Source organism: Leucopleurus acutus (assembly GCF_964270905.1).
Source record: "Leucopleurus acutus genome assembly, chromosome: 9".
NCBI classification, from domain to species: domain Eukaryota; kingdom Metazoa; phylum Chordata; class Mammalia; order Artiodactyla; family Delphinidae; genus Leucopleurus; species Leucopleurus acutus.
In genome coordinates, this window is record NC_139144.1 from 33,080,394 (window position 1) to 33,104,837 (window position 24,444).

The following is a 24,444-nucleotide window of genomic DNA, read 5'->3' on the forward strand; positions in this document are numbered from 1 at the left end:
TGGTGAATGAGTCACACAGACTCGAGAACTGCTGGAAGGTCAAACTCTGTTGATGGTCAAGGACATTTCATGGCTCAGGTATGTTTCCAACATCGGCAGCTCTCCGGCACTTTCCTGAAGATAAGAGGTTTCTCATTTCCCGCAGAGTCTTCAAGAGGCATCTAATATCTTGGAAACTGTAAACCTTCCTCTTGTTGACAACAACAAAAACTCACAAAACCTAAATAACAGGGTCATCGCTAAGGCTAATAAGTTTTCAAGATCACAATAAGAATCCACCTGCCAACACAGGGGACAAGGGTTCGAGCCCTGGTCAGGGAAGATCCCACATGCCGCAGAGTAACTAAGCCTGTGTGCCACAACTACTGAGTCCGCATGCCACAACTACTGAAACCCACGCACCTAGAGCCCGTGCTCTGCATCAGGAGAAGCCACCGCAATGAGAAGCCCACGCACCACAACAAAGAGTAGCCCCTACTCGCTGCAACTAGAGAAAGCCCATGCACAGCAATAAAGACCCAATGTAGCCAAAAATAAAGGAAAAAAAAAATTTGCATGTATCTTTCAATGAAAGCTTATTCATCGCTACCTAAAAAATACCAGAGAAATAGAGAGAAGTTAAACAAACAGACGCAAAGAGGCTGGATGGTTTTAATAGCTTTAAGAATCACTTTAGAAGAGATTTTTTTTTAAACATTAAGAATTAACAATGGAATGTTCTTGTGCTTATAAATCAGCTAGGTTTGAAATGAGGTTCACCCACCTTATCCAGGGCCACCTGAACCACCGCTTCACTCTCAGTGTCCAGCGCTGAGGTGGCCTCATCCAGCAGCAGGATCTTGGGGTTGCGTACCAGAGCCCGAGCGATGGCGATTCTCTGCTTCTGTCCACCACTCAGCTGGGCCCCTCTCTCTCCAACCAGGGTGTCAAATTTCTACAACACAGAAACCACAGGAGGATTAAGCAACAGAATAAGCTATCTCAGCTCAGATTATAAGATGGCAAGCAGGGACTTCCCTGGTGGCGCAATGGTTAAGAATCCACCTGCCAATGCAGGAGATCCGGGGTCGAGCCCTGGTCCGGGAAGATCCCACATGCCACAGAGCAACTAGCTCTGTGCGCCACAACTACTGAGTCTGCGCTCTAGAGCCCGCAAGCCACAACTACTGAGGTCGCGTGCCACAACTACTGCAGCCCACGTGCCAAGAGCCTGTGCTCCACAACAAAGAGAAACCACCGCGATAAGAAGCCGCACACTGCAACAAAGAGTAGCCCCCGCTCGCCGCAGCTAGAGAAAGCCCGCGCACAGCAACGAAGACCCAACGCAGCCAAAAAATGAATAAATTTATTAAAAAAAAAAAAAAAAAAGATGGCAAGCAATCCCATAAACAACCCAAGCCTCACAGGCAGTATGGTCCAGTTCCTTAAACTTAGTAATAACCAACCCTAATTTAAAGTAATATGTATGTCTACTACTAGTTGATGCTGCTAGAGTTTTAAAATCTGAAGTCATCTTGATTTCCCTTCTTAGGAGGTTCCTCCAGTTTATAGTCATTTCCTAACTTCCTATGCATCAGGCCAGCATTTTATAACCCTCTAGCATGACAAAGATCAAGAAGGACTTACATTAGGCAGTTTCATGATGAAGTCATAGGCGCTGGCTTCCTTCACAGCTTTCTCAATCTCATCCATGGTTACATTTTCACGGCCGTAGCGAATGTTCTCGGCTATGGTGGTAGCAAACAACACAGGTTCCTGACTCACCACACCGATAATTTCCCGCAGATACCTTACATTGATGGTCCTGATGTCCTGTCCGTCAATACTGATCTGAAATAAAAAGTAGGTGTGATATTCACACACTGCAGACTTGTGACGTATGATCTGCAAAGGTAACTCAGTGCCGCAGCACCTAGTTCAGCAAGTCATCTCACCACGCCCTCCGTGGGGTCATAGAGCCTCTGTATCAGCTGGACCGTCGTGCTTTTCCCACAGCCGCTGTTTCCAACCAGTGCCACCGTCTGCCCGCTCTCTACCTTCAAGTTGAGGCCCTTCAAGATCTATCATGATGAATGAGAAATAAACTTAAAGGCAATACACAGATTTTGAGACTATGAACTCAATTCAAAACTAGGTTTAAGGGCTTCCCTGGTGGCGCAGTGGTTGAGAGTCCGCCTGCCGATGCAGGGGACACGGGTTCGTGCCCCAGTCCGGGAAGATCCCACATGCCACGGAGCGGCTAGGCCCATGAGCCACGGCTGCTGGGCCTGCGTGTCCGGAGCCTTGCTCCGCAACGGGAGAGGCCACAACAGTGAGGGGCCCACGTTCCGCAAAAAAAAAAAAAACCCAAAAAACCCACTAGGTTTAAACATACAATTTTTTTTAAACAATCTCTAAAGGGAAGTATCAGACACACTTGATCCAATACATTGTTGAATCACTGATTGATCATTTATCACTGTACCTTAACTTCGTTTCGAGATGGGTAATTGAAGTGAACATTTCTGAATTCCAGATTTCCCTTAATATTATCGGGTTTGCGCCCGTTCTTCGAATAGCTGTCGATGCTTGGTTTCTAAACAGAATAAAATTTCAGAAGATGACTAGGTTACAATAACTACTTTTAGTGACATCTGTGGAGAGTTGAATAAAGTGATAAAGAAAATCGACTATTTTAGACAGATAAAGGGCCAGCCCAGACTTACGTTATCAATGATCTTAAAGATTTCATAAGCTGCTCCTCTCGCATTTGCAAATGCCTCAATGCTTGGAGATGCCTGTCCAACACTAAAAGCCCCAATTAATACGGAAAAGAAGACCTGAGGAATGTGAAGGAAAAACATCAAGTTACTTAGTGTTTAGTACATTTTTTCATACTTCTTCTAACATCGCTAATTAAATTTTTAAATGGCAAAGGCAACATATCAATACTGGCTGTTAAAAATATTTTTAAAGTTGAAGTACTATACAGTTTAGAATGCTGAATTAGTCTTACTGGCTCAGTGAAACAATAAATTCTATATGACTAGAATATTTTTATATGTCTTCAATGGCCAAGAATTTTGGTTCAGGTCATCAGTAGGGTACAGTGGAAACAAACCCTATTATGAGAGTCAGAAGCCCAAAGTCTGAATCCTGGATTGAGCACTGACTGGCTTTATGTCTTCAGGTGATTCTCCTAGATCTCTGGGCTTCAATTTCTTTATTTGCAAAAACAGGCACGATTCTATCTATTTTCCCTACCAGGCAACCTTAGTGTTCTTGTATCAAGTGAAACGGTACATATGAAAGTATTTTGTGAAGTATAAAGCACACATTCTTTATCAGATGGAGTCTCTCTGCCCTCCACCAGATTGTATACTCTTTGAAGTCTGATGAACCGTTTATTTTTGTTTGTTTTTTTCATTTTGCCCAAATCCGTTTCTTATTGGTAGACTTGATACCGTTTTTCTTCAGGGGTTAAAGGGAACTAATGTCACTATTCATTTCTTCCTAAATCACACAGTAGTTATATTACCCAACAACTTACATAGAAGGAATTTTTTTTTTTTTTTTTTTTTTTTGCTGTACGCGGGCCTCTCACTGCTGTGGCCTCTCCCGTTGCGGAGCACAGGCTCTGGACGCGCAGGCTCAGTGGCCATGGCTCACGGGCCCAGCCACTCCGCGGCATGTGGGATCTTCCCGGACCGGGGCACGAACCTGTGTCCCCTGCATCGGCAGGCGGGCTCTCAACCACTGCGCCACCAGGGAAGCCCATATAGAAGGAATTCTGCTAAGTGATTCTCTACTCATGTTCTCGGTTAGTCCTTTACAACAACGCTAAAAATTATGGCATCTTATTCCTGTCATTTCCATTTTGCGGAAGAGGTAAGAGAGTCTTGAAAAGTCTAGGTGGCTGAAGCGAATCATACAGCTACTAAGTGGCAGAGCCGGAATTTGAACCAAGACGGCCTGATACCAAATCCCAGTCTCTTGCTCGCTATTCTTTGCATTATTTAATAATTCTTCGAAAATTATTCTCCAACAGTCAAACCAACACTACGAAATTTCACTGGCATGTTAATAGTGAGTCATCTCTTAATATAACATCACTTACAGTGAGTACTTGTCCAATAGAATAATCTTCTGACAGGACTAAGGAGGTCCCATACCAGAATGCCAGAGCATATGATGCATAGATCAACAGGAAAGCAGCACCCATAGAGATGTTGGCTGTAATAGCTTTCTTTATTCCAATTCTTTTAGCTTCTTCCAAATTTTTGTTGTACCTGGGAGAAGTAACAAAAATTAGCACACATACCTATCAATCTTATGAAACGGGTCAATACAGCATGATGGTTATGGCGTACACAGGTTATGTGCCACGGACTGGGGGAGGCGTTTCACATGTATTTTCTCCTTTTGTCCACACACTGATCCTATGATGCTAGTATTATGTTAATCCCTTCTTGTAGAAGACGAAACTGAGGCCTTATGGAAATTAAGTAATTTGTCGAGGGATGTTCTAAAAAGCACCTTCTCTGACTTTGGCAATAGTGAAATAAATGAAGTAATACTTAGCGAACTTCCAGAACTTGCATCGTTTCATACATAAGACAAAACAGAAGCTATGAAAACACCTGCGTTTTCCCTTGAAAATCTGCATGTGTTTAAAATGTACTAATAAAATGAAGACAAAATGCTAGAAAGTGCTCAATACAGGTGAGTCCTTTAAACCTCTGAATATCAAGTCTGCTCCCCGCCCTGCTTCCCCCTGGGCCTGCTGGAAGAACCAAATGAGAAAATACATGTGTGAGAGCATTTTAAGAGCTCTGAATTGCCATCCAAGACTTTTTACATGTAAATAAACTGTCTAGTTTATCTTACTTCCACAGATGTTTATTTTAAAAATGACTGACCTGAAAAAATTATTTGGCTTAAAGTATATAATAGTCCATCACTATGTATCAGTGTCCCCTTCCTCAGCCTTTCTATACGTTGCCTACACCCATCCCCTCTGTCAATGCTTCCGACGTTGGTCCTGTCAGGGCTACTCACTGCTGGAGGGAGGGGCTCTCCCTGGTGGCATGGGCCACCCAAGGCCTTCTGGCTGCCTCAAGGACGGAGCAAATCGAGATCTCAGTACTATAACCCTGTAATCTGTTCACAGCACAAAAATCTGCACTACATTAGCCAAACTTGGAGAACACCTGCTAATAAGTCTTACAGCATATACAGGGAAACACACAAAAGAGGGCAAAAGCAAGGAAGCAAACAAAGACCAAAGCAATGTTAGAGTCCACTGACAGTTCTTTCTCTCTCTTTCTAATCACTTAACACTTACTCCCAAACGGCAATTCAAGTACTTTTTACACCCTGGGAAACTGGTTAATTTCTGATATTCAAGGTAAGTAAAGGAGATGGCCTCTGTAACTTTACCTTCATTTGAAAGGAACATGGCAGACTGCTTTCCTTAAGAAGAGAGATGTGGAGATAAGCAAATGGGGCCCTAATTTAAAGAAAAAGAAGGATCTTTGCAAATATAGAATCATGGTAAAATTATTAGAGAAATAGGACAGATTATAATTGAGCCTTAAATCTGTCCTTATCCTCTCAATCACAACTCCTTGCAGGAAGAGGAGCTCACAATTGTTGACATGGAAGAATTTATTTCCATACAGAGTATATATTTTGAGGTCTTTGATCCATAAACACATGACTGTGTAAATATTATGCGGTATTATATTTATTTTTTGGAGCGTCTGTCCCATTCGTTAGAATGTAGAAGCAGAGGTCAAGCCTTGCTCAGATATGAGCATGCATTCTTTCTTGCCTTCATGCCTTTTAAAAACTACTTCACCAATAACCAGTTAACCAAAGGCATGGCCAAATGAAAATTACATGACTACTGCCTAAAGAGCAAATTTAAACAGAACTTCATGGTGATAAAATGGTAATATATTATTAGAGTTTCTCCCTCCAAAAATGTAAATCCCAAACTTGCCAGTTATAATCTTTGACCAACAAATTATTTTTGAGAAATGTATTTCAATGGTTGATATATATCCCTCCCGCTTTATGAGGTGATTTGATGTGAAAGTATTACTAGGCATAAATTATACATGATGACATTTAAGTAACTTTAATGCTATGAGTCAAACCCTGTTATTTCCTTTATTTCGGTTCTTGCTTACCAAGACTAATGCAGAAATCATTTCACTGATATGCTGTGTCCCAAGTAGCCAGAGGAAACTTTTGCACAGGCAGAAGAAACAAGGAAGAAAATCATTTAGATGCCAGAAAAGATAAAGGAAGAAAAAAAGAGGGTAAGGAAGCAGGAAAAACAAACAATACTACTTTTACATAGGCTTTGATACACATATAACACCAGATATTAAAATCATTAATTCATTATAAGCTTTAGTATGAAAATGATAATGTAGGATTTCCTAAAAGGGGCAAAGTTACCTAATAAAACAATGACATTTAGAAAAAAAATTCATAAATAATATGAAAATATATATCAGTGACGCAAATAGCCCCTTACCAGAGCAAGGAACAATTTTTGCTAAGCAAAGAGAAATCAATACTAACAGGTCAACATATGCAAGACACACACGAGAGAAAAATATAATTAAATGAAGGAGAATAAAACCATTGTATACTACCGAGTTAAATTCACTCTAAATTCTGAGAGACTTTGAGAGATCCTACTATACCTGCTAATTTCAAGAGAAAATCAGACTAAAACCTTAATTACTTGTCTATGTGGAAGCAGAGAAGGGAAGAGCAAGAACTAGAAAGAAAACTGAAGAGTTATATTTGTTCTAAGGATAATTTTAACAATTCTACTTCCAAATTAAATCCTCAATCTAGGAACTTATCACCCTTCTCCTGGACTACTTCAACAGTCTTCCAAGCAAATCTTTGACAGCTCTCATACATTCACCAGACCAATTACAGGCAGAGAAATGGTTTTAAAACGTAATGTAGACTGTCACTCCCTTGTTTAAAACCCTCAACCGCTTCCCTGTGCCCTTAGAGTTAGACCCTAACTCCTCACCAGGGTCTGCAAGTCCCCCTGTTCCGGCCCCCACCCACCCTCAACAGCCTTTCTTCATCTCAATCTCCTCTCACTCAACTGAACTCCAGGCACACAAACCTTAGGATATTTTCTAGAATATACCAAAGTCTTTGCCACCTCAGGAAATCTGGAAGACTCCTCTATCCCTACCCCTACTAGAGCAGGATTTTCCTCATCCCTCAAGTCCCAGCCTCCATGAAACCACCTCAAACATCCATCATACCTTCCTTATCATCGTTCAAGTAAATTTTCCCTCCTTACCCTCATGGGCACACTCTTTGATTGCTTCATAGCACATTTTAAAAATTCATGATTTAATTCATTTCTTTGATGATTTCTTTCTTATCTTCCTTACTACTTTCCTGCCTCCCTTCCTTCCCTTTTCTTCACCTTACTGTTTTGACTGGGGATAACACGAAGGCAAATATCCCCAGAGCCTAGCATAGTGCATGGGGTGTGTTAGATGCTGGATAAATTTGCTGAATGAATTGAACTTTCAAGAAATGGCCAAGATGGAAAGAACCTTAGGCCATCAGGTGGCAGTCCTGAGCCTACTCTTGATCTTCAGGCAAAACTAACTTCCAGGGCTTCCCTGGTGGCGCAGTGGTTGAGAGTCCGCCTGCCGATGCAGGGGACACGGGTTTGTGCCCCGGTCCGGGACGATCCCACATGCCACGGAGCAGCTGGGCCCGTGAGCCATGGCCGCTGAGCCTGCGCGTCCGGAGCCTGTGCTCCGCAACGGGAGAGGCCACAACAGTGAGAGGCCCGGGTACTGCAAAAAAACAAACAAACAAAAAAACTAACTAACTTCCAGTTCTCTAGAGGAGAATGATCTTTCAAAGATACATTCCAGTAACTAATATCTTCTGAAGAAATGATTCTACTACACCTGAAATGAATCTTTGAATATACCTGTGTAAGCCCATTTGCTTATTCTTATAATAAAAAGTTAATCAAAATCTTCTCTAAAACAACAAAAAAATTTGTACCTAATTTCTTAAAGCACTCCATTTAAAAAACCTCAATTCTTTTAAAATTTCAGTGAACTAAAATGATCAGATTTATCTAAGTTCTGAATATTGGACTTGACTCCTATTATGTCCTTTCCCTCCTTACCCAGGTTACATCACATACATCATTATTGTTTTTCATCGCTAATAATAATATCTTCTCAACTTATGTTCTTCAAATTTTGGATGCCATTAATTTAAAAAGTATTATAGGGACTTCCCTGCTGGCACAGTAGTTAAGAATCCACCTGCCAATGCAGGGGACGTGGGTTTGATCCCTGGTCCGGGAAGATCCCATATGCTGTGGAGCAACTAGGCCGAAGAGACACAACTACTGAATCCTGGGAGCCACAACTACTGAAGCCTGCGTGCCCTAGAGCCCACATGCTACAACTATTGAGTCCACGTTCTGCAACTACTGAAGCCTGCGTGGCTAGAGCCCATGCTCCCCAATGAGAAGCTATCATAATGAGAAGCCCGCGCACTGCAACAAAGAGTAACCCTCGCTCGCCACAACTAGAGAAAGCCAGTGCAAAGCAATGAAGACCCAATGCAGCCAAAAAAATAAAAATTAAAAATAAAAAGTATTATAATTTTGTTATTTTATGTAGCATTAAAAAGGAGTATAGGAGGTGGAGTCAAGATAGCGTACTAAAAGGACGCAGAATTCGCGTCTCCTCACAAAAAGGGCACCTAACAGGCACCCCTGGGCGACCATGGACACCTAAGGGGATGGGAGGAACCCCCTGCGACCGGGTAGGATGTGGGGAGTGGGGGGAGGGGGGAGGAGAACTGGAGGCAGGACAGGACCAGCACCCCTGAGGGGCAGCTGGGGGAGGGGAACGGATCCAATGCCCGAAGGGGGAAATTGGGGGACCACTGGGAGGGCAGAGGATCAAAAGGGAGCGTGGCCAGGTTTCCCCTGCCACTTGGACCCCCAGGAACCTGCTGAGATCCGAGGCCTGATCCTCTGCCCACCGAGGCCCCCTCCAGCTGTGCAGGTCCTGAGGGAGTGGGAAGGAGGAAAGGGGGAGCAAAAATAAAGGCCAGACCTCTGGGACCAGCACCCCTGAGGGGCGGCTAGGGGAAGGGAGGAATTCCTACACCCAGCGGGACCCACCCACCATTAGGGGTCCAGCAGCAATGGGGGAGATCCGGGGCGAGACAGTGGGGGAGGGCCACGAAGTAACGTAAATGGGGCCAGCTCTTTCCCTGACCACTTAGGAACGGGGAAGCCTGTTGAGCTCCTGGGCTTAATACTCTGCCCTCGGAGCCTCCCTCCTGCCACGCAGAGCCCAAGCCCCGCCCCTACACCGCCACCCAGGGCCCTACCTCTACACTCCAAGACGCCCTCCCACAAGCTCGGCCTAAACCCCACCCACACACCCTCTCCAGGGCCTTACCTCCAAACTCCAGAACGCCACACTCCAGAAGCCCTCCTTGGGTGATGCCTCTCCCATTCCACCAGGTCCTAGGCAGACGCCCCACCCCAAGCTTAAACACAGCCCCACCTAGGCCCTATCAAATGCTCAAACGTCATCCCCCAACCCGTCTAGGTCCCGCCCCACCCTAAACCCCACCCCTGCCTAAGTTCTACCCCGCCTAAACTCCGCCCCCATAGCCAAGGCTTTTTTTTTTTTTTTTTTCTTACTGTGCCGTGAGCTTGCAGAATCTTGGTTCTCGGGCAGGAGATCGGGCCCGAGCTCCTGCGATGGGAGCTCCGACTCTAAAGCGCTGGACAACAGGGAACCTCAGAACCCAAGGAATATCAATTAGAGTAAGGCCTCCCAGAGGTCCTCAACTCAGCACCAAGACCCAGCTCTATCCAACTACCTGCAAACTCCAGTGCTGGATGACACAGGCCAAACACCCAGTAAGACAGAATTACAGCACCACCCATCAAAAAATAATAATAATTAAACGACAAAAAAATGTTACAGACGAAGGAGCAAGGTAAAAACCTACAAGACCAAATAAATGAAGACAAAATAGGCACTCTATCTGAAAAAGAATTCAGAGTTATGATAGTAAAGATGATCCAAACTCTTGAAAACAGAATGGAGAAAATACAAGAAACATTTAACAAGGATCTAGAAGAACTAAAGAGCAAACAAACAGTGATAAACAACACAATTACTGAAATTAAAAATACTCTACAGGTAACCAATAACAGAATAACTGAGGCAGAAGAATATATAAGTGAGCTGGAAGATAAAATGGTGGAAATAACTGGCAGGGAGCAGAATAAAGAAAAAAAGAATTAAAAGATGAGGACAGTCTCAGAGACCTCTGGGACAACATTAAATGTACCAACATTCGAGTTATCAGGGTCCCAGAAAAAGAAGAGAAACAGAAAAGGTCTGAGAAACTATTTGAAGAAATTATAGTCAAAAACTTCCCTAACATGGGAAAGGAAATAGTCAGTCAAGTCCAGGAAGTGCAGGGTCCCATACAGGATAAACCCAAATTGAAACATGCCGAGACCCGTATTAATCAAACTATCAAAAATTAACTACAAAGAAAAAATATTAAAAGCAGCAAGAGAAAAGCAACAAATAACATACAAGGGAATCCCCATCAGGTTAACAGCTGATCTTTCAGCAGAAACTCTGCAAGCCAGAAGGGACTGGCAGGACATATTTAAAGTGATGAAAGGGAAAAACCTACAACGAAGATTACTACACCAGCAAGGATATCATTCAGATTCGACGAAGGAATTAAAACTTTTACAGACAAGCAAACGCTCAGAGAATTCAGCACCACCAAACCAGCCTTACAGCAAATGCTATAGGAACTTCTCTAGGCAGGAAACACAAGACAAGGAAAAGACCTACAATAACAAACCCAAAACAATTAAGAAAATGGTAATAGAAACATACATATTGACAACTACCTTAAATGTAAATAGATTAATGCTCCAACCAAAAAACACATAGACTGGCTGAATGGATACAAAAACAAGACCCACATATAAGCTGTCTACAAGAGACCCACTTCAAACCTAGGGACACATACAGACTGAATGTGAGGGGATGGAAAAAGATATTCCATGCGAATGGAAATCAAAAGAAAACTGTAGTAGCAATTCTCATATCAGACAAAGTAGACTTTAAAATAAAGACTACCACAAGAGACAAAGAAGGACACTACATAATGATCAAGGGATCAATCCAAGAAGAAGTTATAACAATTGTAAATATTTATACACCCAACATAGGAGCACCTCAATACATAGGCAAATGCTAACAGCCATAAAAGGGGAAATCGACAGTAACACAATCATAGTAGGGGACTTTAACACCCCACTTTCACCAATGGACAGATCAACCAAAATGAAAATATATAAGGAAACACAAACTTTAACTGATACATTAAACAAGATGGACTTAATTGATATTTACAGGACATTCCATCCAAAAACAACAGAATACACTTTCTTTCAGTGCTCATGGAGCATTCTCCAGGATAGACCATATCTTGGATCACAAATCAAGCCTAGGTAAATTAAGAAAATTGAAATCGTATCAAGTATCTTTTCCGACCACAATGCTATGAGACTAGATATCAATTACAGGAAAAAAACTGTAAAACAAAAAAATACAAACACATGAGGCTAAACAATACACTACTAAATAACCAAGAGATCACTGAAGAAATGAAAGAGGAAATTAAAAAATACCTAGAAACAAATGACAATGAAAACACAACGACCCAAAATCTATGAGATGCAGCAAAAGCAGTTATAAGAGGGAAGTTTACAGCAACACAATCCTACCTCAAGGAACAAGAAAAATCTCAAATAAACAACCTAACCTTACACCTAAATCAATTAGAGAAAGAAGAACAAAAAAACCCAAAGTTAGCAGAAGGAAAGAAATCATAAAGATCAGAGCAGAAATAAATGTAATAGAAATGAATGAAACAATAGCAAAGATCAATAAAACTAAAAACTGGTTCTTTGAGAAGATAAACAAAATTGATAAACCATTAGCCAGACTCATCAAGAAAAAAGGAAGAAGACTCAAGTCTATAGAATTAGAAATGAAAAAGGAGAAGTAACAACTGACACTGCAGAAATCAAAGGATCCTGAGAGATTACTACAAGCAATTATATGCCAATAAAATGGGCAACCTGGAAGAAATGGACAAATTCTTAGCAAAGCACAACCTTCCAAGACTGAACCAGGAAGAAATAGAAAATATAAGCAGACCAATCACAAGCACTGAAATTAAAACAGTGATTAAAAATCTTCCAACAAACAAAAGCCCAAGACCAAATGGCTTCACAGGTGAACTCTATCAAACATTTAGAGAAGTGCTAACACCTATCTTTCTCAAACTCTTCCAAAATATAGCAGACGGAGAAACACTCCCAAACTCATTCTACGAGACCACCATCACCCTGATACCAAAACCAGACAAAGATGTCACAAAAAAAGAAAACTACAGGCCAATATCACTGCTGAACACAGATGCAAAAATCCTCAGCAAAATACTAGCAAACAGAATCCAACAGCACACTAAAAGGATCCTACACCATGATCAAGTGGGGTTTATCCCAGGAATGCAAGGATTCTTCAATATATGCAAATCAATCAATGTGATACACCATATTAACAAATTGAAGGATAAAAACCATATGATCATCTCAATAGATGCAGAGAAAGCTTTTGACAAAATTCAACACCCATTTATGATAAAAACCCTCCAGAGAGTAGGCATAGAGGGAACTAACCTCAACATAATAAAGGCCATATATGAAAAATGCACAGCCAACATCATTCTCAATGGTGAAAAACTGAAACCATTTCCTCTAAGATCAGGAACAAGACAAGGTTGCCCACTCTCACCACTATTACTCAACATTATTTTGGAAGTCCTAGCCACGGCAATCAGAGAAGAAAAAGAAATAAAAGGAATACAAATTGGAAAAGAAGAAGTAAAACTGTCACTGTTTGCAGAAGACATGATACTATACATAGAGAATCCTAAAGATGTTACCAGAAAACTACTAGAGCTAATCAATGAATTTGGTAAAGTAGCAGGATACAAAGTTAATGCACAGAAATGTCTTGCATTCCTATACACTAATGATGAAAAATCTGAAAGAGAAATTAAGGAAACACTCCCATTTGCCACTGCAACAAAAAGAAAAAAATACCTAGGAATAAACCTACCTAAGGAGACAAAAGACCTGTATGCAGAAAACTGTAAGACACTGATGAAAGAAATTAAAGATGATACAGATAGATGGAGAGATATACTATGTTCTTGGATTGGAAGAATCAACATTGTGAAAATGACTATACTACCCAAAGCAATCTACAGATTCAATGCAATCCCTATCAAACTACCAATGGCATTTTTCACAGAACTAGAACAAAAAATTGCACAACGTGTATGGAAACACAAAAGACCAAATAGCCAAAACAATTTGAGAAAGAAAAACAGAGGTGGAGGAATCAGGCTCCCTGATTTCAGACTATACTACAAAGCTACAGTAATCAAGACAGTCTGGTACTGGCACAAAAACAGAAATATAGATCAATGGAACAGGATAGAAATCCCAGACATAAACCCATGCACATATGGTCAACTTATCTTTGATAAAGGAGGCAAGAATATAAAATGGAGAAAAGACAGCTTCTTCAATGAGTGGTGCTGGGAAAACTGGACAGCTACATGTAAAAGAATGAAATTAGAACACTCCCTAACACCATACACAAAAATAAACTCAAAATGGATTAAAGACCTAAATGTAAGGCCAGACACTATCAAACTCTTAGAGGAAAACATAGGCAGGACCCTCTATGACATAAATCACAGCAAGATCCTTTTTGACCCACCTCCTAGAGAAATGGAAATAAAAACAAAAATAAACAAATGGGACCTAATGAAACTTCAAAGCTGTTGTACAGCAAAGGAAACTATAAACAAGATGAAAAGACAAACCTCAGAATGGGAAAAAATATTTGCAAACGAAGCAACAGACAAAGGATTAATCTCCAAAATATACAAGCAGCTCATGCAGCTCAATATCAAAAAAACAAACCCAATCCAAAAATGGGCAGAAGAACTAAATAGATATCTCTCCACAAAAGATATACAGATAGCAAACAAACACATGAAAGGATGCTCAACATCATTAATCATTAGAGAAATGCAAATGAAAACTACAATGAGGTATCACCTCACACCGGTCAGAATGGCCATCGTCAAAAAAATCTACAAACAATAAATGCTGGAGAGGGTATGGAGAAAAGGGAACCCTCTTGCACTGTTGGTGGGCATGTAAATTGATACAGTAACTATGGAGAACAGTATGGAGGTTCCTTAAAAAACTAAAAAGAGAACTACCATAGGACCCAGCAATCCTACTACTGGGCATATACCATGAGAAAACCATAATTCAAAAAGAGTCATGTACCACAATGTTCATTGCAGCACTATTTACAATAGCCAGGACATGGAAGCAACCTAAGTATCCATCGACAGATGAATGGATAAAGAAGATGTGGCATATATATACAATGGAATATTACTCAGCCATAAAAAGAATCGAAATTGAGTCATTTGTAGTGAGGTGGATGGACCTAGAGTGTGTCATACAGTGAAGTAAGTCAGAAAGAGAAAAACAAATACTGCAGGCTAACACATATATATGGAATCTAAAGAAAAAAAATTGGTTCTGATGAACCTAGGGGCAGGACCGGAATAAAGACGTAGACATAGAGAATGGACTTGAGGACATGGGGGAGGGGGAAGGGTAAGCTGGGACAACGTAAAGAGTAGCACTGACAGATATGCACTACCAAATGTAAAATAGCTAGCTAGTGGGAAGCAGCTACAAAACACAGGGAGATCAGCTCAGTGCTTTGCGATCACCTGGAGGCGTGGGATAAGGAGGGTGGGAGGGAGATGCAAGAGAGAGGTGATACGGAGATATACATATGCATATAGCAGATTCACTCTGTTATACAGCAGAAACTAACACAACATTGTAAAGCAATTATACTCCTATAGAGATGTTTAAAAAGAAAAAAAGAAATCTCACACATTGAGAAGTAAATGAAAAAAAAAAGGAGTTTAATAGGGCACTCCATATACAGCTGGGACCCAAAAGTGGTTTCAGGTTAATAGTGCCCCCAGTGAACGGCAGAAGCAAACACAAATCCTTCCCGCAGAACTTGAGTTCTCAATCCAGTCCCATAGCAACTGTAAGATGGCTCTGACTGTAGGATTTATCTGAATTTCAGAGATGATGAATTGTGAGAGAAAAATGTGCATCTCAGAATTGATGAACTACTACATATTCTCTAATTGTTCACAGGAATGCCATTTTTTTTTCTGAATTGTCATCAGGTACCCGGAGACCTTAACATACAGTGTTGGTCTGCAGACCTTACTATACTGTTACTGGAATTCCTATGTAGACAATCATATCATCTGTACATAATGACAGTTTTGCTTTTTGTTTTCCAGCCCTTAGAGCTTTTCACTTTATTTTTATTTATTATTCTTACTCTTATTTTTTCCTTCATTTTATTATGTAATACCAGTACAACACTGAAAAGAAATGATTCTAGCGGACATACTTGTTTCATTCATTATTTTAAAGAAATGCTTTTAACATTTTACCATTTAATACAAAGTTTCCTGTGGGTATCTGGTTTATCAGATTAAGAAAATTTTTGTCAAGAATCATATGCAATTAATGCTTTTTCCTCATCCATCAAAACAAAATGTTTCTTTCAATCTGCTAGTGTGGTTAATTAATAGATTTCCTAAGGTTAAATCATCTTTGCATTTATAGGATCAAGCCACCAGGTTCAGGATTTTTTTAAAATCTGATATTTTTCACATTGATTCATTTAGCTAATAATTTATCTAGATTTTCTGCATCTATGTTTTAGGTGAAACTATATTACAATTTTCCTTTCTCATATACCTGCTGTCTGGTATGGTGTCAAAGTTATACTAGCCTCCTAAAATGAACTAACAACTTTCTATATACATTTTTCATTCTCAGAAACAATCTGTGTAAGATGGGGTTATCTCTTGCTTGAAGTTTTGTTAAAATCTTGCCTGTAAAATTATCTGGACCTGGTGGTTTCTACTTGGTGTGTACGTATACGTAAAGGCAAGGGATGGAGATTTTAAACTGGATTCAATTCCTTTAATGATTATAGTTCTACTCAAGTTTTCTTCTTAAGAGAATTTTAACCTATATTTTTCTGGGATATTGTCTATTTCATCAGGATTTTACAATTTATTGGTATAAAACTAATTTTTAAAATACATTTTTTAAAATCTGTAGCAATTCTTTCCTTATTCATTTTTATTTTGTTCCTCATTAAACTCGCAAAGGGCTTCCCTGGTGGCACAGTGGTTAAGAATCTGCCTGCCAATGCAGGGGACATGGTTGAAGCCCTGGTCCGGGAAGATCCCACATGCTGCAGAGCAACTAAGCCCGTGTGCCACAACTACTGAGCCTGCATTCTAAAGCCCACGAGCCACAACTGCTGAGCCTACGTGCCACAACTACTGAAGCCCTTGTGCTTAGAGCCTGTGTTCCACAACAAGAGAAGCCACTGCAATGAGAAGCCCTTGCACCACAAGAAGAAGGGTAGCCTCCACTCACTGCAACTAGAGAAAGCCCGCGTGCAGCAATGAAGACCCAACACAGCCAAAAATAAAATTAATTAATTTTTTAAAACTTGCAAAATACTACTTCATTGTTTAACTGTGTTTTCAAAGAGTTAGTTTATGGATTCTTGTCAACTCTGCTTTTTTATCTTTTTTTCTATTAAATTATTTTTATGCTCTTATCTTTATTATTTCCTTCTTGTACTTCCTTTTCTCTGTTGTTCTTTTTCTAAGTCCTTAATCTGGCTGTTTGGTTCATTAATTTTCAGCAATTTAAAAATTTCTTCTACCAAACACCCTAGTGATAGCACTGGACTTGGATTCATTTTTAACACGAAATCCTCAGTTTTAGGAAGAGATAGCTCCCTAGTCCACAGAGTATTATGAATTCAGACTCCAGCAGCGCCTGAAGGTGAGGCCTGAGACTTTGATTTCTATGGAGAGATGCTTTCCTCCAGCTCAAAAACTAGGCAGAAGCAGATAGGCCTTGTTTGTCTCCCTGTGCTGGTGGATGCATTCTTTTTCTGGTCCACCTTTCCACTAAGGAAAACTGGAAACAAATCCCAAGTTTAAAACCTCATTTTGGGGCTTCCCTGGTGGTGCAGTGGTTAAGAATCCACCTGCCAATGCAGGGCACATGGGTTTGAGACCTGGTCCAGGAAGATCCCACATGCCGCGGAACAACTAAGCCCGTGCGACACAACTACTGAGCCTGCGCTCTAGAGCTCGTGAGCCACAACTACTGAAGCCCATGAGCTTACAGCCCATGCTCCACAACAAGAGAAGCCACCGCAGTGAAAAGCCCGCGGACTGCAAGGAAGAGTAGCCCCTGCTCGTTGCAACTAGAGAAAGCCTGTGCGAAGCAACAAACACCCAAAGCAGTCAAAACTAAATAAAAATCAAATAAATAAATTTATTAAAAAAAACTTCATTCCGTGTCTATTCAAACATTAACTATTCAGAAAGGGCTTTGCTGAATAATCTCTCTCAATAGTAAACACCCCCCTATGACTCTCATGGAGTATTTTATTTCCCCAAATAGTTATCTACCCCAACTGGTATGTTCGATGTTTTGTTCATTTGTGGTTGTTTGTACCTGTCGCCTCCACCACCAAGAAAAGAGGGGCTTCATTTGATTGGATGTTTGCCAGGTAATTAAGCAAGACTTCACATTTTATTAGTCAGACATATTTTAAGGCAAAAGCAAAAACCTTAGCAAAATTTGAGATAGAGCACAGATATTACTTTCCTTTGAACTATGGTAGGTACATAGCCATCATAAATTATTCTCAGAGGATATCTTTGTGGGCATGAAATATATCATATGAACAAAGTGTACTCCAAACACATATGTACAGTTTAAAGAATATACAGTGAACACCCACGTAAGCACAATTGAGGTCACTGTGCACAACTGAGCAAACCATCAGACCCACAGATGCCCCCGGCCCTGTGTCCCTCTCTTATCACCAACTCATCTCCCCCAGAGGTAACCATTATTCTGACTTAATGACCCCATAGATCTAACACAAAATACTCATTCATTCTTAGAGAATCAAGAACTACTATGTTTCAGCCTTAAGGAATTATTTTATGTCACTAATGACCTAGAAGACTCTAGAAAATGCTTTGAATAAGCAGATATAAGTAGAGTACAATTAGAATTACAATTTTTCCAGAATATTAACTATGCTGTAACATATCCATGAAGCTACTTAAGGAAACATATATATCAGAGAGTAACAGTCAACACCGTCTACCGGAAGGGCATATAAGATGACAGAATTTAACATCTCTACCAACTTAAAAAAAGAGACTCACACCTTTCAAGTTCTTTCTTTTGTCCTCCAAATGCAATCACAGTTCTAATCGCTGCTAACACCTCTTCAGCTACTGCTCCAGCTTTTGCATATGCCAAGAGTTCTTTATCAGTAAATGAAGATAGTATCTGTTTAAAAACACAATTTCAGATAATTTAAAATTTAACAAGTTAATTGTATCTTTTGTAAAGAAAAAATAAATATATACACAAATGTTCCTTCTATGTTACTGTATATAAATCTTTTACTCATCTTTGGTCATCATGTCCTACTTTTTAGTGTACATATTATAAGCCACTTCAAATTCTTTTTGGACTGAGATGGTATAAAACAAATTAAATTAAAATTTTTATTTTCTCACTATACCCCATGGATCCTCATATAAATAAATAAATCTGGGACTTTAAATCTCAGAAGGAGGTGTATACTATTAACATAAACCAATATAGCAAAAGGGGCATTACATCAAGGAAATAGGGTGTGTACTCAACACAGCAATTGCTAATTGTTCTCTAGCTCAGAACTATCAAGGTAGGAGGCCAGAAGAACGCAGGGGACCAAGTACTGAGTAGTGACAGGGCTTTAAGGAGGTTTCACATGCCGGGGAAGCAGAGCTCTCTTTGCTGATGTTTCTGAGCAATACATTAATCCACCAGGGAGGTCTCTGTTTTACGGATGCGCTTCGATCCTTCTGTTTGGTCCCTGAGCATCTGTTCTGTGGAAGGAACAGTACTGGGTCCTTTGTATACACAGGATCTCATTGATTCTTCTCATTTGCGCAGTGAAGTAGGTATTATTTTCCCCACTCTATGCATGAGGAAATGGAGGGATGAAGAGGTCAAGTAATTTCCTAATATGTGAAATGGCCAGGATGCAAGGCTTCAAAGCATGAATTAACAGCCACTGGAGTGAATCTCTCTAATACCAGCCACTGACACGTGGACCCCTCTGGGACCTGTGATAAAAACTGGATCAACTGGCATGGGCAAAGGACTAAGGTTAATATTTTAACCTGGAATACCTGACTAGTCAACCACCTAACTAAAAATTACACACAAGCAATTCAAATAAAATTCTGAGTAAACAGTATTACACTCTTTCAATTAATAATTTACAGCATTTGTGGACTCGTATGTGTACGTAGTAACAGTCTATTTCTTCATGTCATAAAAAGCTCAAAATTATTTTGATTTTAATAGTGGATCTCTTCCCTTGCTGTGTGTGAAAGTAAAAGGAGCGATGATAGATGCAGGAATGGGTGGGTGAAGGCAAACGAACATTTATTAACTAGATTCCATGTGCAGATGTTGTGCTGTATGTACCTTCTTCTTTGGTACCCAAAACAACAACCCACTGATGCACTAGACCTTCCTGACCTCTCAAAGTGACCTGCCTAGGGCTGTCCCAGCACACTTGCCAGAATCACTCACAGCGCTGGGGCTGAGTCAGCGAGGTCATTGTCATTCCTGAACAAACAGGTCTGCATAATGCAAGAGGGGCATACAATACACTTTGGCTATTTTTCTCTGCTCCTTTTGAAACCTCACCCCACAACTATCAACCACACCAGAAGCAGCTGACAACAGGAAGGTTACTAGAAATATTTTTGAATTAGGAGCTGCAAAACATGCTATTTTAATTTATTGTTAAAGTATCAAGTACCATTCCAATTGATTCAATCAATATACCTGGCTTCTCTACAACCTTCCATAACTATAAGCATATGATTAGGCAAGACTATGGTAGAATCTTCATTAAGTGTTTTGTTTTGTTCTTTGTTTTTTAAGATATCATGCCTGCTGAAAGAAAATAACCTCCAAAATATTGAGGGATATGGAAAGCCAACTTGCTGTTCCTCTAATATAAAATAATAGAATGGTGATACTTCACAATGACCCACATAAACTATATAAAATACCACTAACTCATCCCTTATTCCAAAGGCTGTTAATTTCTTAACAAGGCCTAATTGTATTAGTGCGAGACACATGAAATTGTTATTCCTGTAAGGTAAAATCTAATATCGGCCACTTTATATTGTTCAAACTAATATAGTCAGAAGCAATAGTTCTGACCACCAAGGATGTGTGGACGTTCATCTTTGTCCCTTTTTTCCAATTCTCAGTGTAGGTTTTTGTTTTATTTTGTTTGAGATAATTTATACATGCTTTATTTTTTTTAAACTTGTTATTTTGAGATAATTGTAGACATAAAAGCAGTCATAAGAAACAATACAGTCAGAGCCCATATCCCCTTCATCTAGTGTTCCCGAAATAACACCTTCCAAACTTCAGAACAATATCACAGCCAGAAATTTAACATTTAACATCAATCCGTCAACGTTATTCAGATTTACTAGTTTTACATGCACTCGTGTGTGTGTGTGCGTGTGTATGTTTAGTTCCAAGCAATGTTATCACCTATGTAGATTCGTATGACTACAGTCATGATACAGAACAATTCCATCACAAGGATCCCTCAGTGCTACTTTTCGTAGTCACAGCCACTTCCTTCCCTACTCCTCATTTCTCCCCTCCCCACCATCCCTAAGCCCTGAAAACCGCTCATTCGCTCTATCTACAATTTCATCATTTCAAGAATATTATATAAATGGAGTCATAAAGTATTTGACCTTTTGGGATTGGCTTTTTTCACCAAGTACAAATCTCTGGAGACTCATCCAGGTTGGTGTGTGTATATTGATACTTCTTTCCTTTTTATCACTGGACAGTACCCACAGTATGGATGCAACACAGTTGTTTAACCATTAACCTATTGAAGAATATCTGGGGTTGTTTCAGTTTGGGGCTATTACTAATAAAGCTGCTATGAACATTTGACAATAGATTTTTACATGAACATGATTTTCTTTTCTCTTAGATAAATGCCCAGTACAATTTGCTGGATTGTATGGTAACTGCATGTTTAGTTTTATAAGAAACTGCAAACTATTTTTCAGGTTGCTGTACCATTTTTCATTCCCACCAACAATCTATGAGTGATCCTGTTTCGGTGCATCTCAGCAGCATTTGGTGTTTCACTATTTTTTAGTTTAGCCATTTTGGTAGATGTATAATGATATCTCACTGCAGTTTAATTTGCTTTTCACTGATGGCTAATGATGCTAAACAATCTTTCATGTGCTTAACTGCCATGTGTATATCCCCTCTGATGAATGTCTGTTCATGTCCTTTGCCCATTCTCTAATTGGTTTATTTGGGTTTTTTTTCCTTAACTATCGAATTTTGAGCTTTTTTTTTTTTTTTTTTTTTTTGTGGTACGCAGGCCTCTCACTGTTGTGGCCTCTCCCATTGCGGAGCACAGGCTCCGGACGCGCAGACTCAGTGGCCATGGCTCACTGGCCCAGCCGCTCCGCTGCATGTGGGATCCTCCCAGACCGGGGCACGAACCCGTGTCCCCTGCATCGGCAGGCGGACTCTCAACCACTGCACCACCAGGGAAGCCCGAGCATTCTTTATATTACATTATAGTCGACACTAGTCCTTTGTCAGATATATGATTTTCATATTATTTTTTTTCCCAGTGTGTAGCTTGTCTTTTCATCCCCTTTACATGGCTTTCAGAGAGCAAAAGTTATGAATTTTGACAAAGTCTAATTTATAATTTTTTTCTTTTTTTTTGCAGTACGCAGGCCTCTCACTGTTGTGGCCTCTCCCGTTGCGGAGCACAGGCTCCGAATGCGCAGGCTCAGTGGCCATGGCTCACGGGAGCAGCCACTCCGCGGCACGTGGGATCTTCCCAGACCGGGGCACGAACCTGCATCCCCTGCATCGGCAGGCAGACTCTCAACCACTGCACCACCAGGGAAGCCCTATAATTTCTTTTTAAGGATCAAGCTTTTAGTAATCAAATCTAAGAACTCTTTGCCTAGGCCTAGATCCCAAAGATTTTCTCCTATTTTCTTTCTAAAAGTTTTATAGCTTTACATTTTACATATAAATCCACAATCCATTTTTAGTTAATTTTTGTGTAGAGTGTGAAGTTTTGGATGAAGTTTTGGTCTTTTTTCTTTAACCTCTGGATGTCCAATTGTTCCAGCACTATTTGCTGAAAAGACCATTCTTCTGCCATTGAATTGCTCTCGCACCTTCATCAAACATCAGCTGGGCATATTTGTGTAAGTATATTTCTGGGTTCTCTATTGTTTCATTGATCTATGTGTCTATCCCTCCACCAATATACTATAGCTATATAGTAAGTTTTAGTATCAGGTAGACATATTCCTCTCACTTTATTCTTCTTTGTCAAAATTGTTTTAGCTAGAGCCTGTATCTTTCCATATAAATTTTAAAATAAATTTGCTTACCTATGTCCACAGAAAAACCTTTCTGAAATTTTTTATAGGAAATGCCTTAAACCTACAGATCAGTTTGAAAAAAGAAATCAACATTTTACTGTGTTCAGTCTTCTAATCCATGAACACACTATGTCTCTCCATTTATTTAGCCTTGATTTCTTTCATCACATTTAATAATTTTCAGCATACAGATCCTATATATGTTTTGTGAAATGTACACTTAAGCATTTCATTTTACTTGGAGTGACTAAATGGTATTAATTTTAATTTAACATTTAAATATTGGTTTATGCATGTTCATTGTTAGTATGCAGAAATGCAACTGATCTGGTATCCTTTGACCTTTCCAAACTCAATTGTTAGTCCTAGGAAATTGTAGATTCCTTGAGATTTTCAACTTAGAAGATTACATTATCTATAGTTTTATTTCTTCCTTTCTCATCTATATGCCTTTTATTTCTTTTTCTTGTCTCGTTCTAGTACTTGTTCTAGTTCTTGTCTTGCTCTAGTACTTTGTTGAAACAGTGGTGAGCATGGTCTTCCTTATCCTCCTTATTTCCAGTCTTAAGGGGAAAACATTCAATCTTTCACCATTAAGCATGATATTAACTGTAGAGTTTTCACAGATGATCTTCATCAAGCTGAGGTAATATCTTTCTTTTCTTCACTTCCTGAGAGGTTTTTTTTTCATCATCAATGTGTGTTAGATACTGTCAAATGTTTTTTCTCTGTCAACTGATATGATCACACAGGTTTTCTTCTTTAGCTTATTGATATGGTAGATAACATGGATTGATTTTCAAATGTTGAAGCAGCCTTGCATAGCTGAAACAAATTCCACCTGCTCATAGTGAATTATTCTTTCTATACACTGCCAAATCTAGTTTGCTAATATGTTATTGAAGAATTTTTATTCTTAGTCCATGAAAGATACTGATCTGCCATTTTCTTTCTTTCTTTTTTTTTTTGTATTGACTTTGTCTGGTTTTGGTATCAGCTTAATACTGGTTTCATAAATGAGCTGGGAAGCATTCCTGCTTTTGGGGGAAAGAAGTAAAAGTCTTCTTTCTTCTGGGGGAGACTGTATAAAATTGGTTAGTTCTTCTTTAAATGTCTGGTAAATTTTTCCAGTAAAATCATCCGTGCCTGGAGAATTCTTTCTCAGGAGCTCTGAAGTTACAAAATAAATTTCTTTGATGATTATAGGGCTATGAAGATTGTCTATTTCATCTTAGTTGAATTTTGGTAGTTTGCAGTTATCAAGGAGTTGATCTCTAAGTTTTCAAATTTGTGAGGATAAAGTTTTTTGTAATATTTCCTTTATCTTTTTAATGTCTGTGGGATTTGTAGTAATATTCCATATTTCAATCTCAATATTGTGATTTGTGTCTTCTTTTTGTCAGTCTTGCTAATTTTATTGATTTTGTTTTGAAGAACGAACCGTTTCCTTGATTTTCTCTATTACTTTCCTATTTTCAAGTTCACTGATTTCTGCTCTTACCTTTATTGTTTCCTTCTTCTGCTTGCTTTGGTTTTATTTTGCTCTTCTTTTTTCTAGTTTCTTGAGGTAGGAACTTACATTATTGA

The 24,444-nt window shown here is 39.6% G+C and overlaps 1 protein-coding gene across 2 annotated transcripts in view; it reads right to left on the bottom strand.

Annotated features, from left to right (window-relative positions):
- Positions 1 to 24,444, bottom strand: part of ABCB1 (ATP binding cassette subfamily B member 1) — a 128,851-nt gene that overhangs the window by 40,343 nt on the left and 64,064 nt on the right. For both annotated transcript variants that reach the window (XM_082846349.1, XM_082846348.1), the window contains exons 8-14: positions 18,543 to 18,667; positions 4,097 to 4,268; positions 2,706 to 2,819; positions 2,465 to 2,575; positions 1,935 to 2,060; positions 1,627 to 1,830; positions 764 to 934 (exon numbers count right to left, since the gene is read on the bottom strand). In XM_082846349.1, the coding sequence (XP_082702475.1) occupies positions 764 to 934; positions 1,627 to 1,830; positions 1,935 to 2,060; positions 2,465 to 2,575; positions 2,706 to 2,819; positions 4,097 to 4,268; positions 18,543 to 18,667 (1,023 nt within the window). The remainder of the gene's footprint in view (positions 1 to 763; positions 935 to 1,626; positions 1,831 to 1,934; positions 2,061 to 2,464; positions 2,576 to 2,705; positions 2,820 to 4,096; positions 4,269 to 18,542; positions 18,668 to 24,444) is intronic.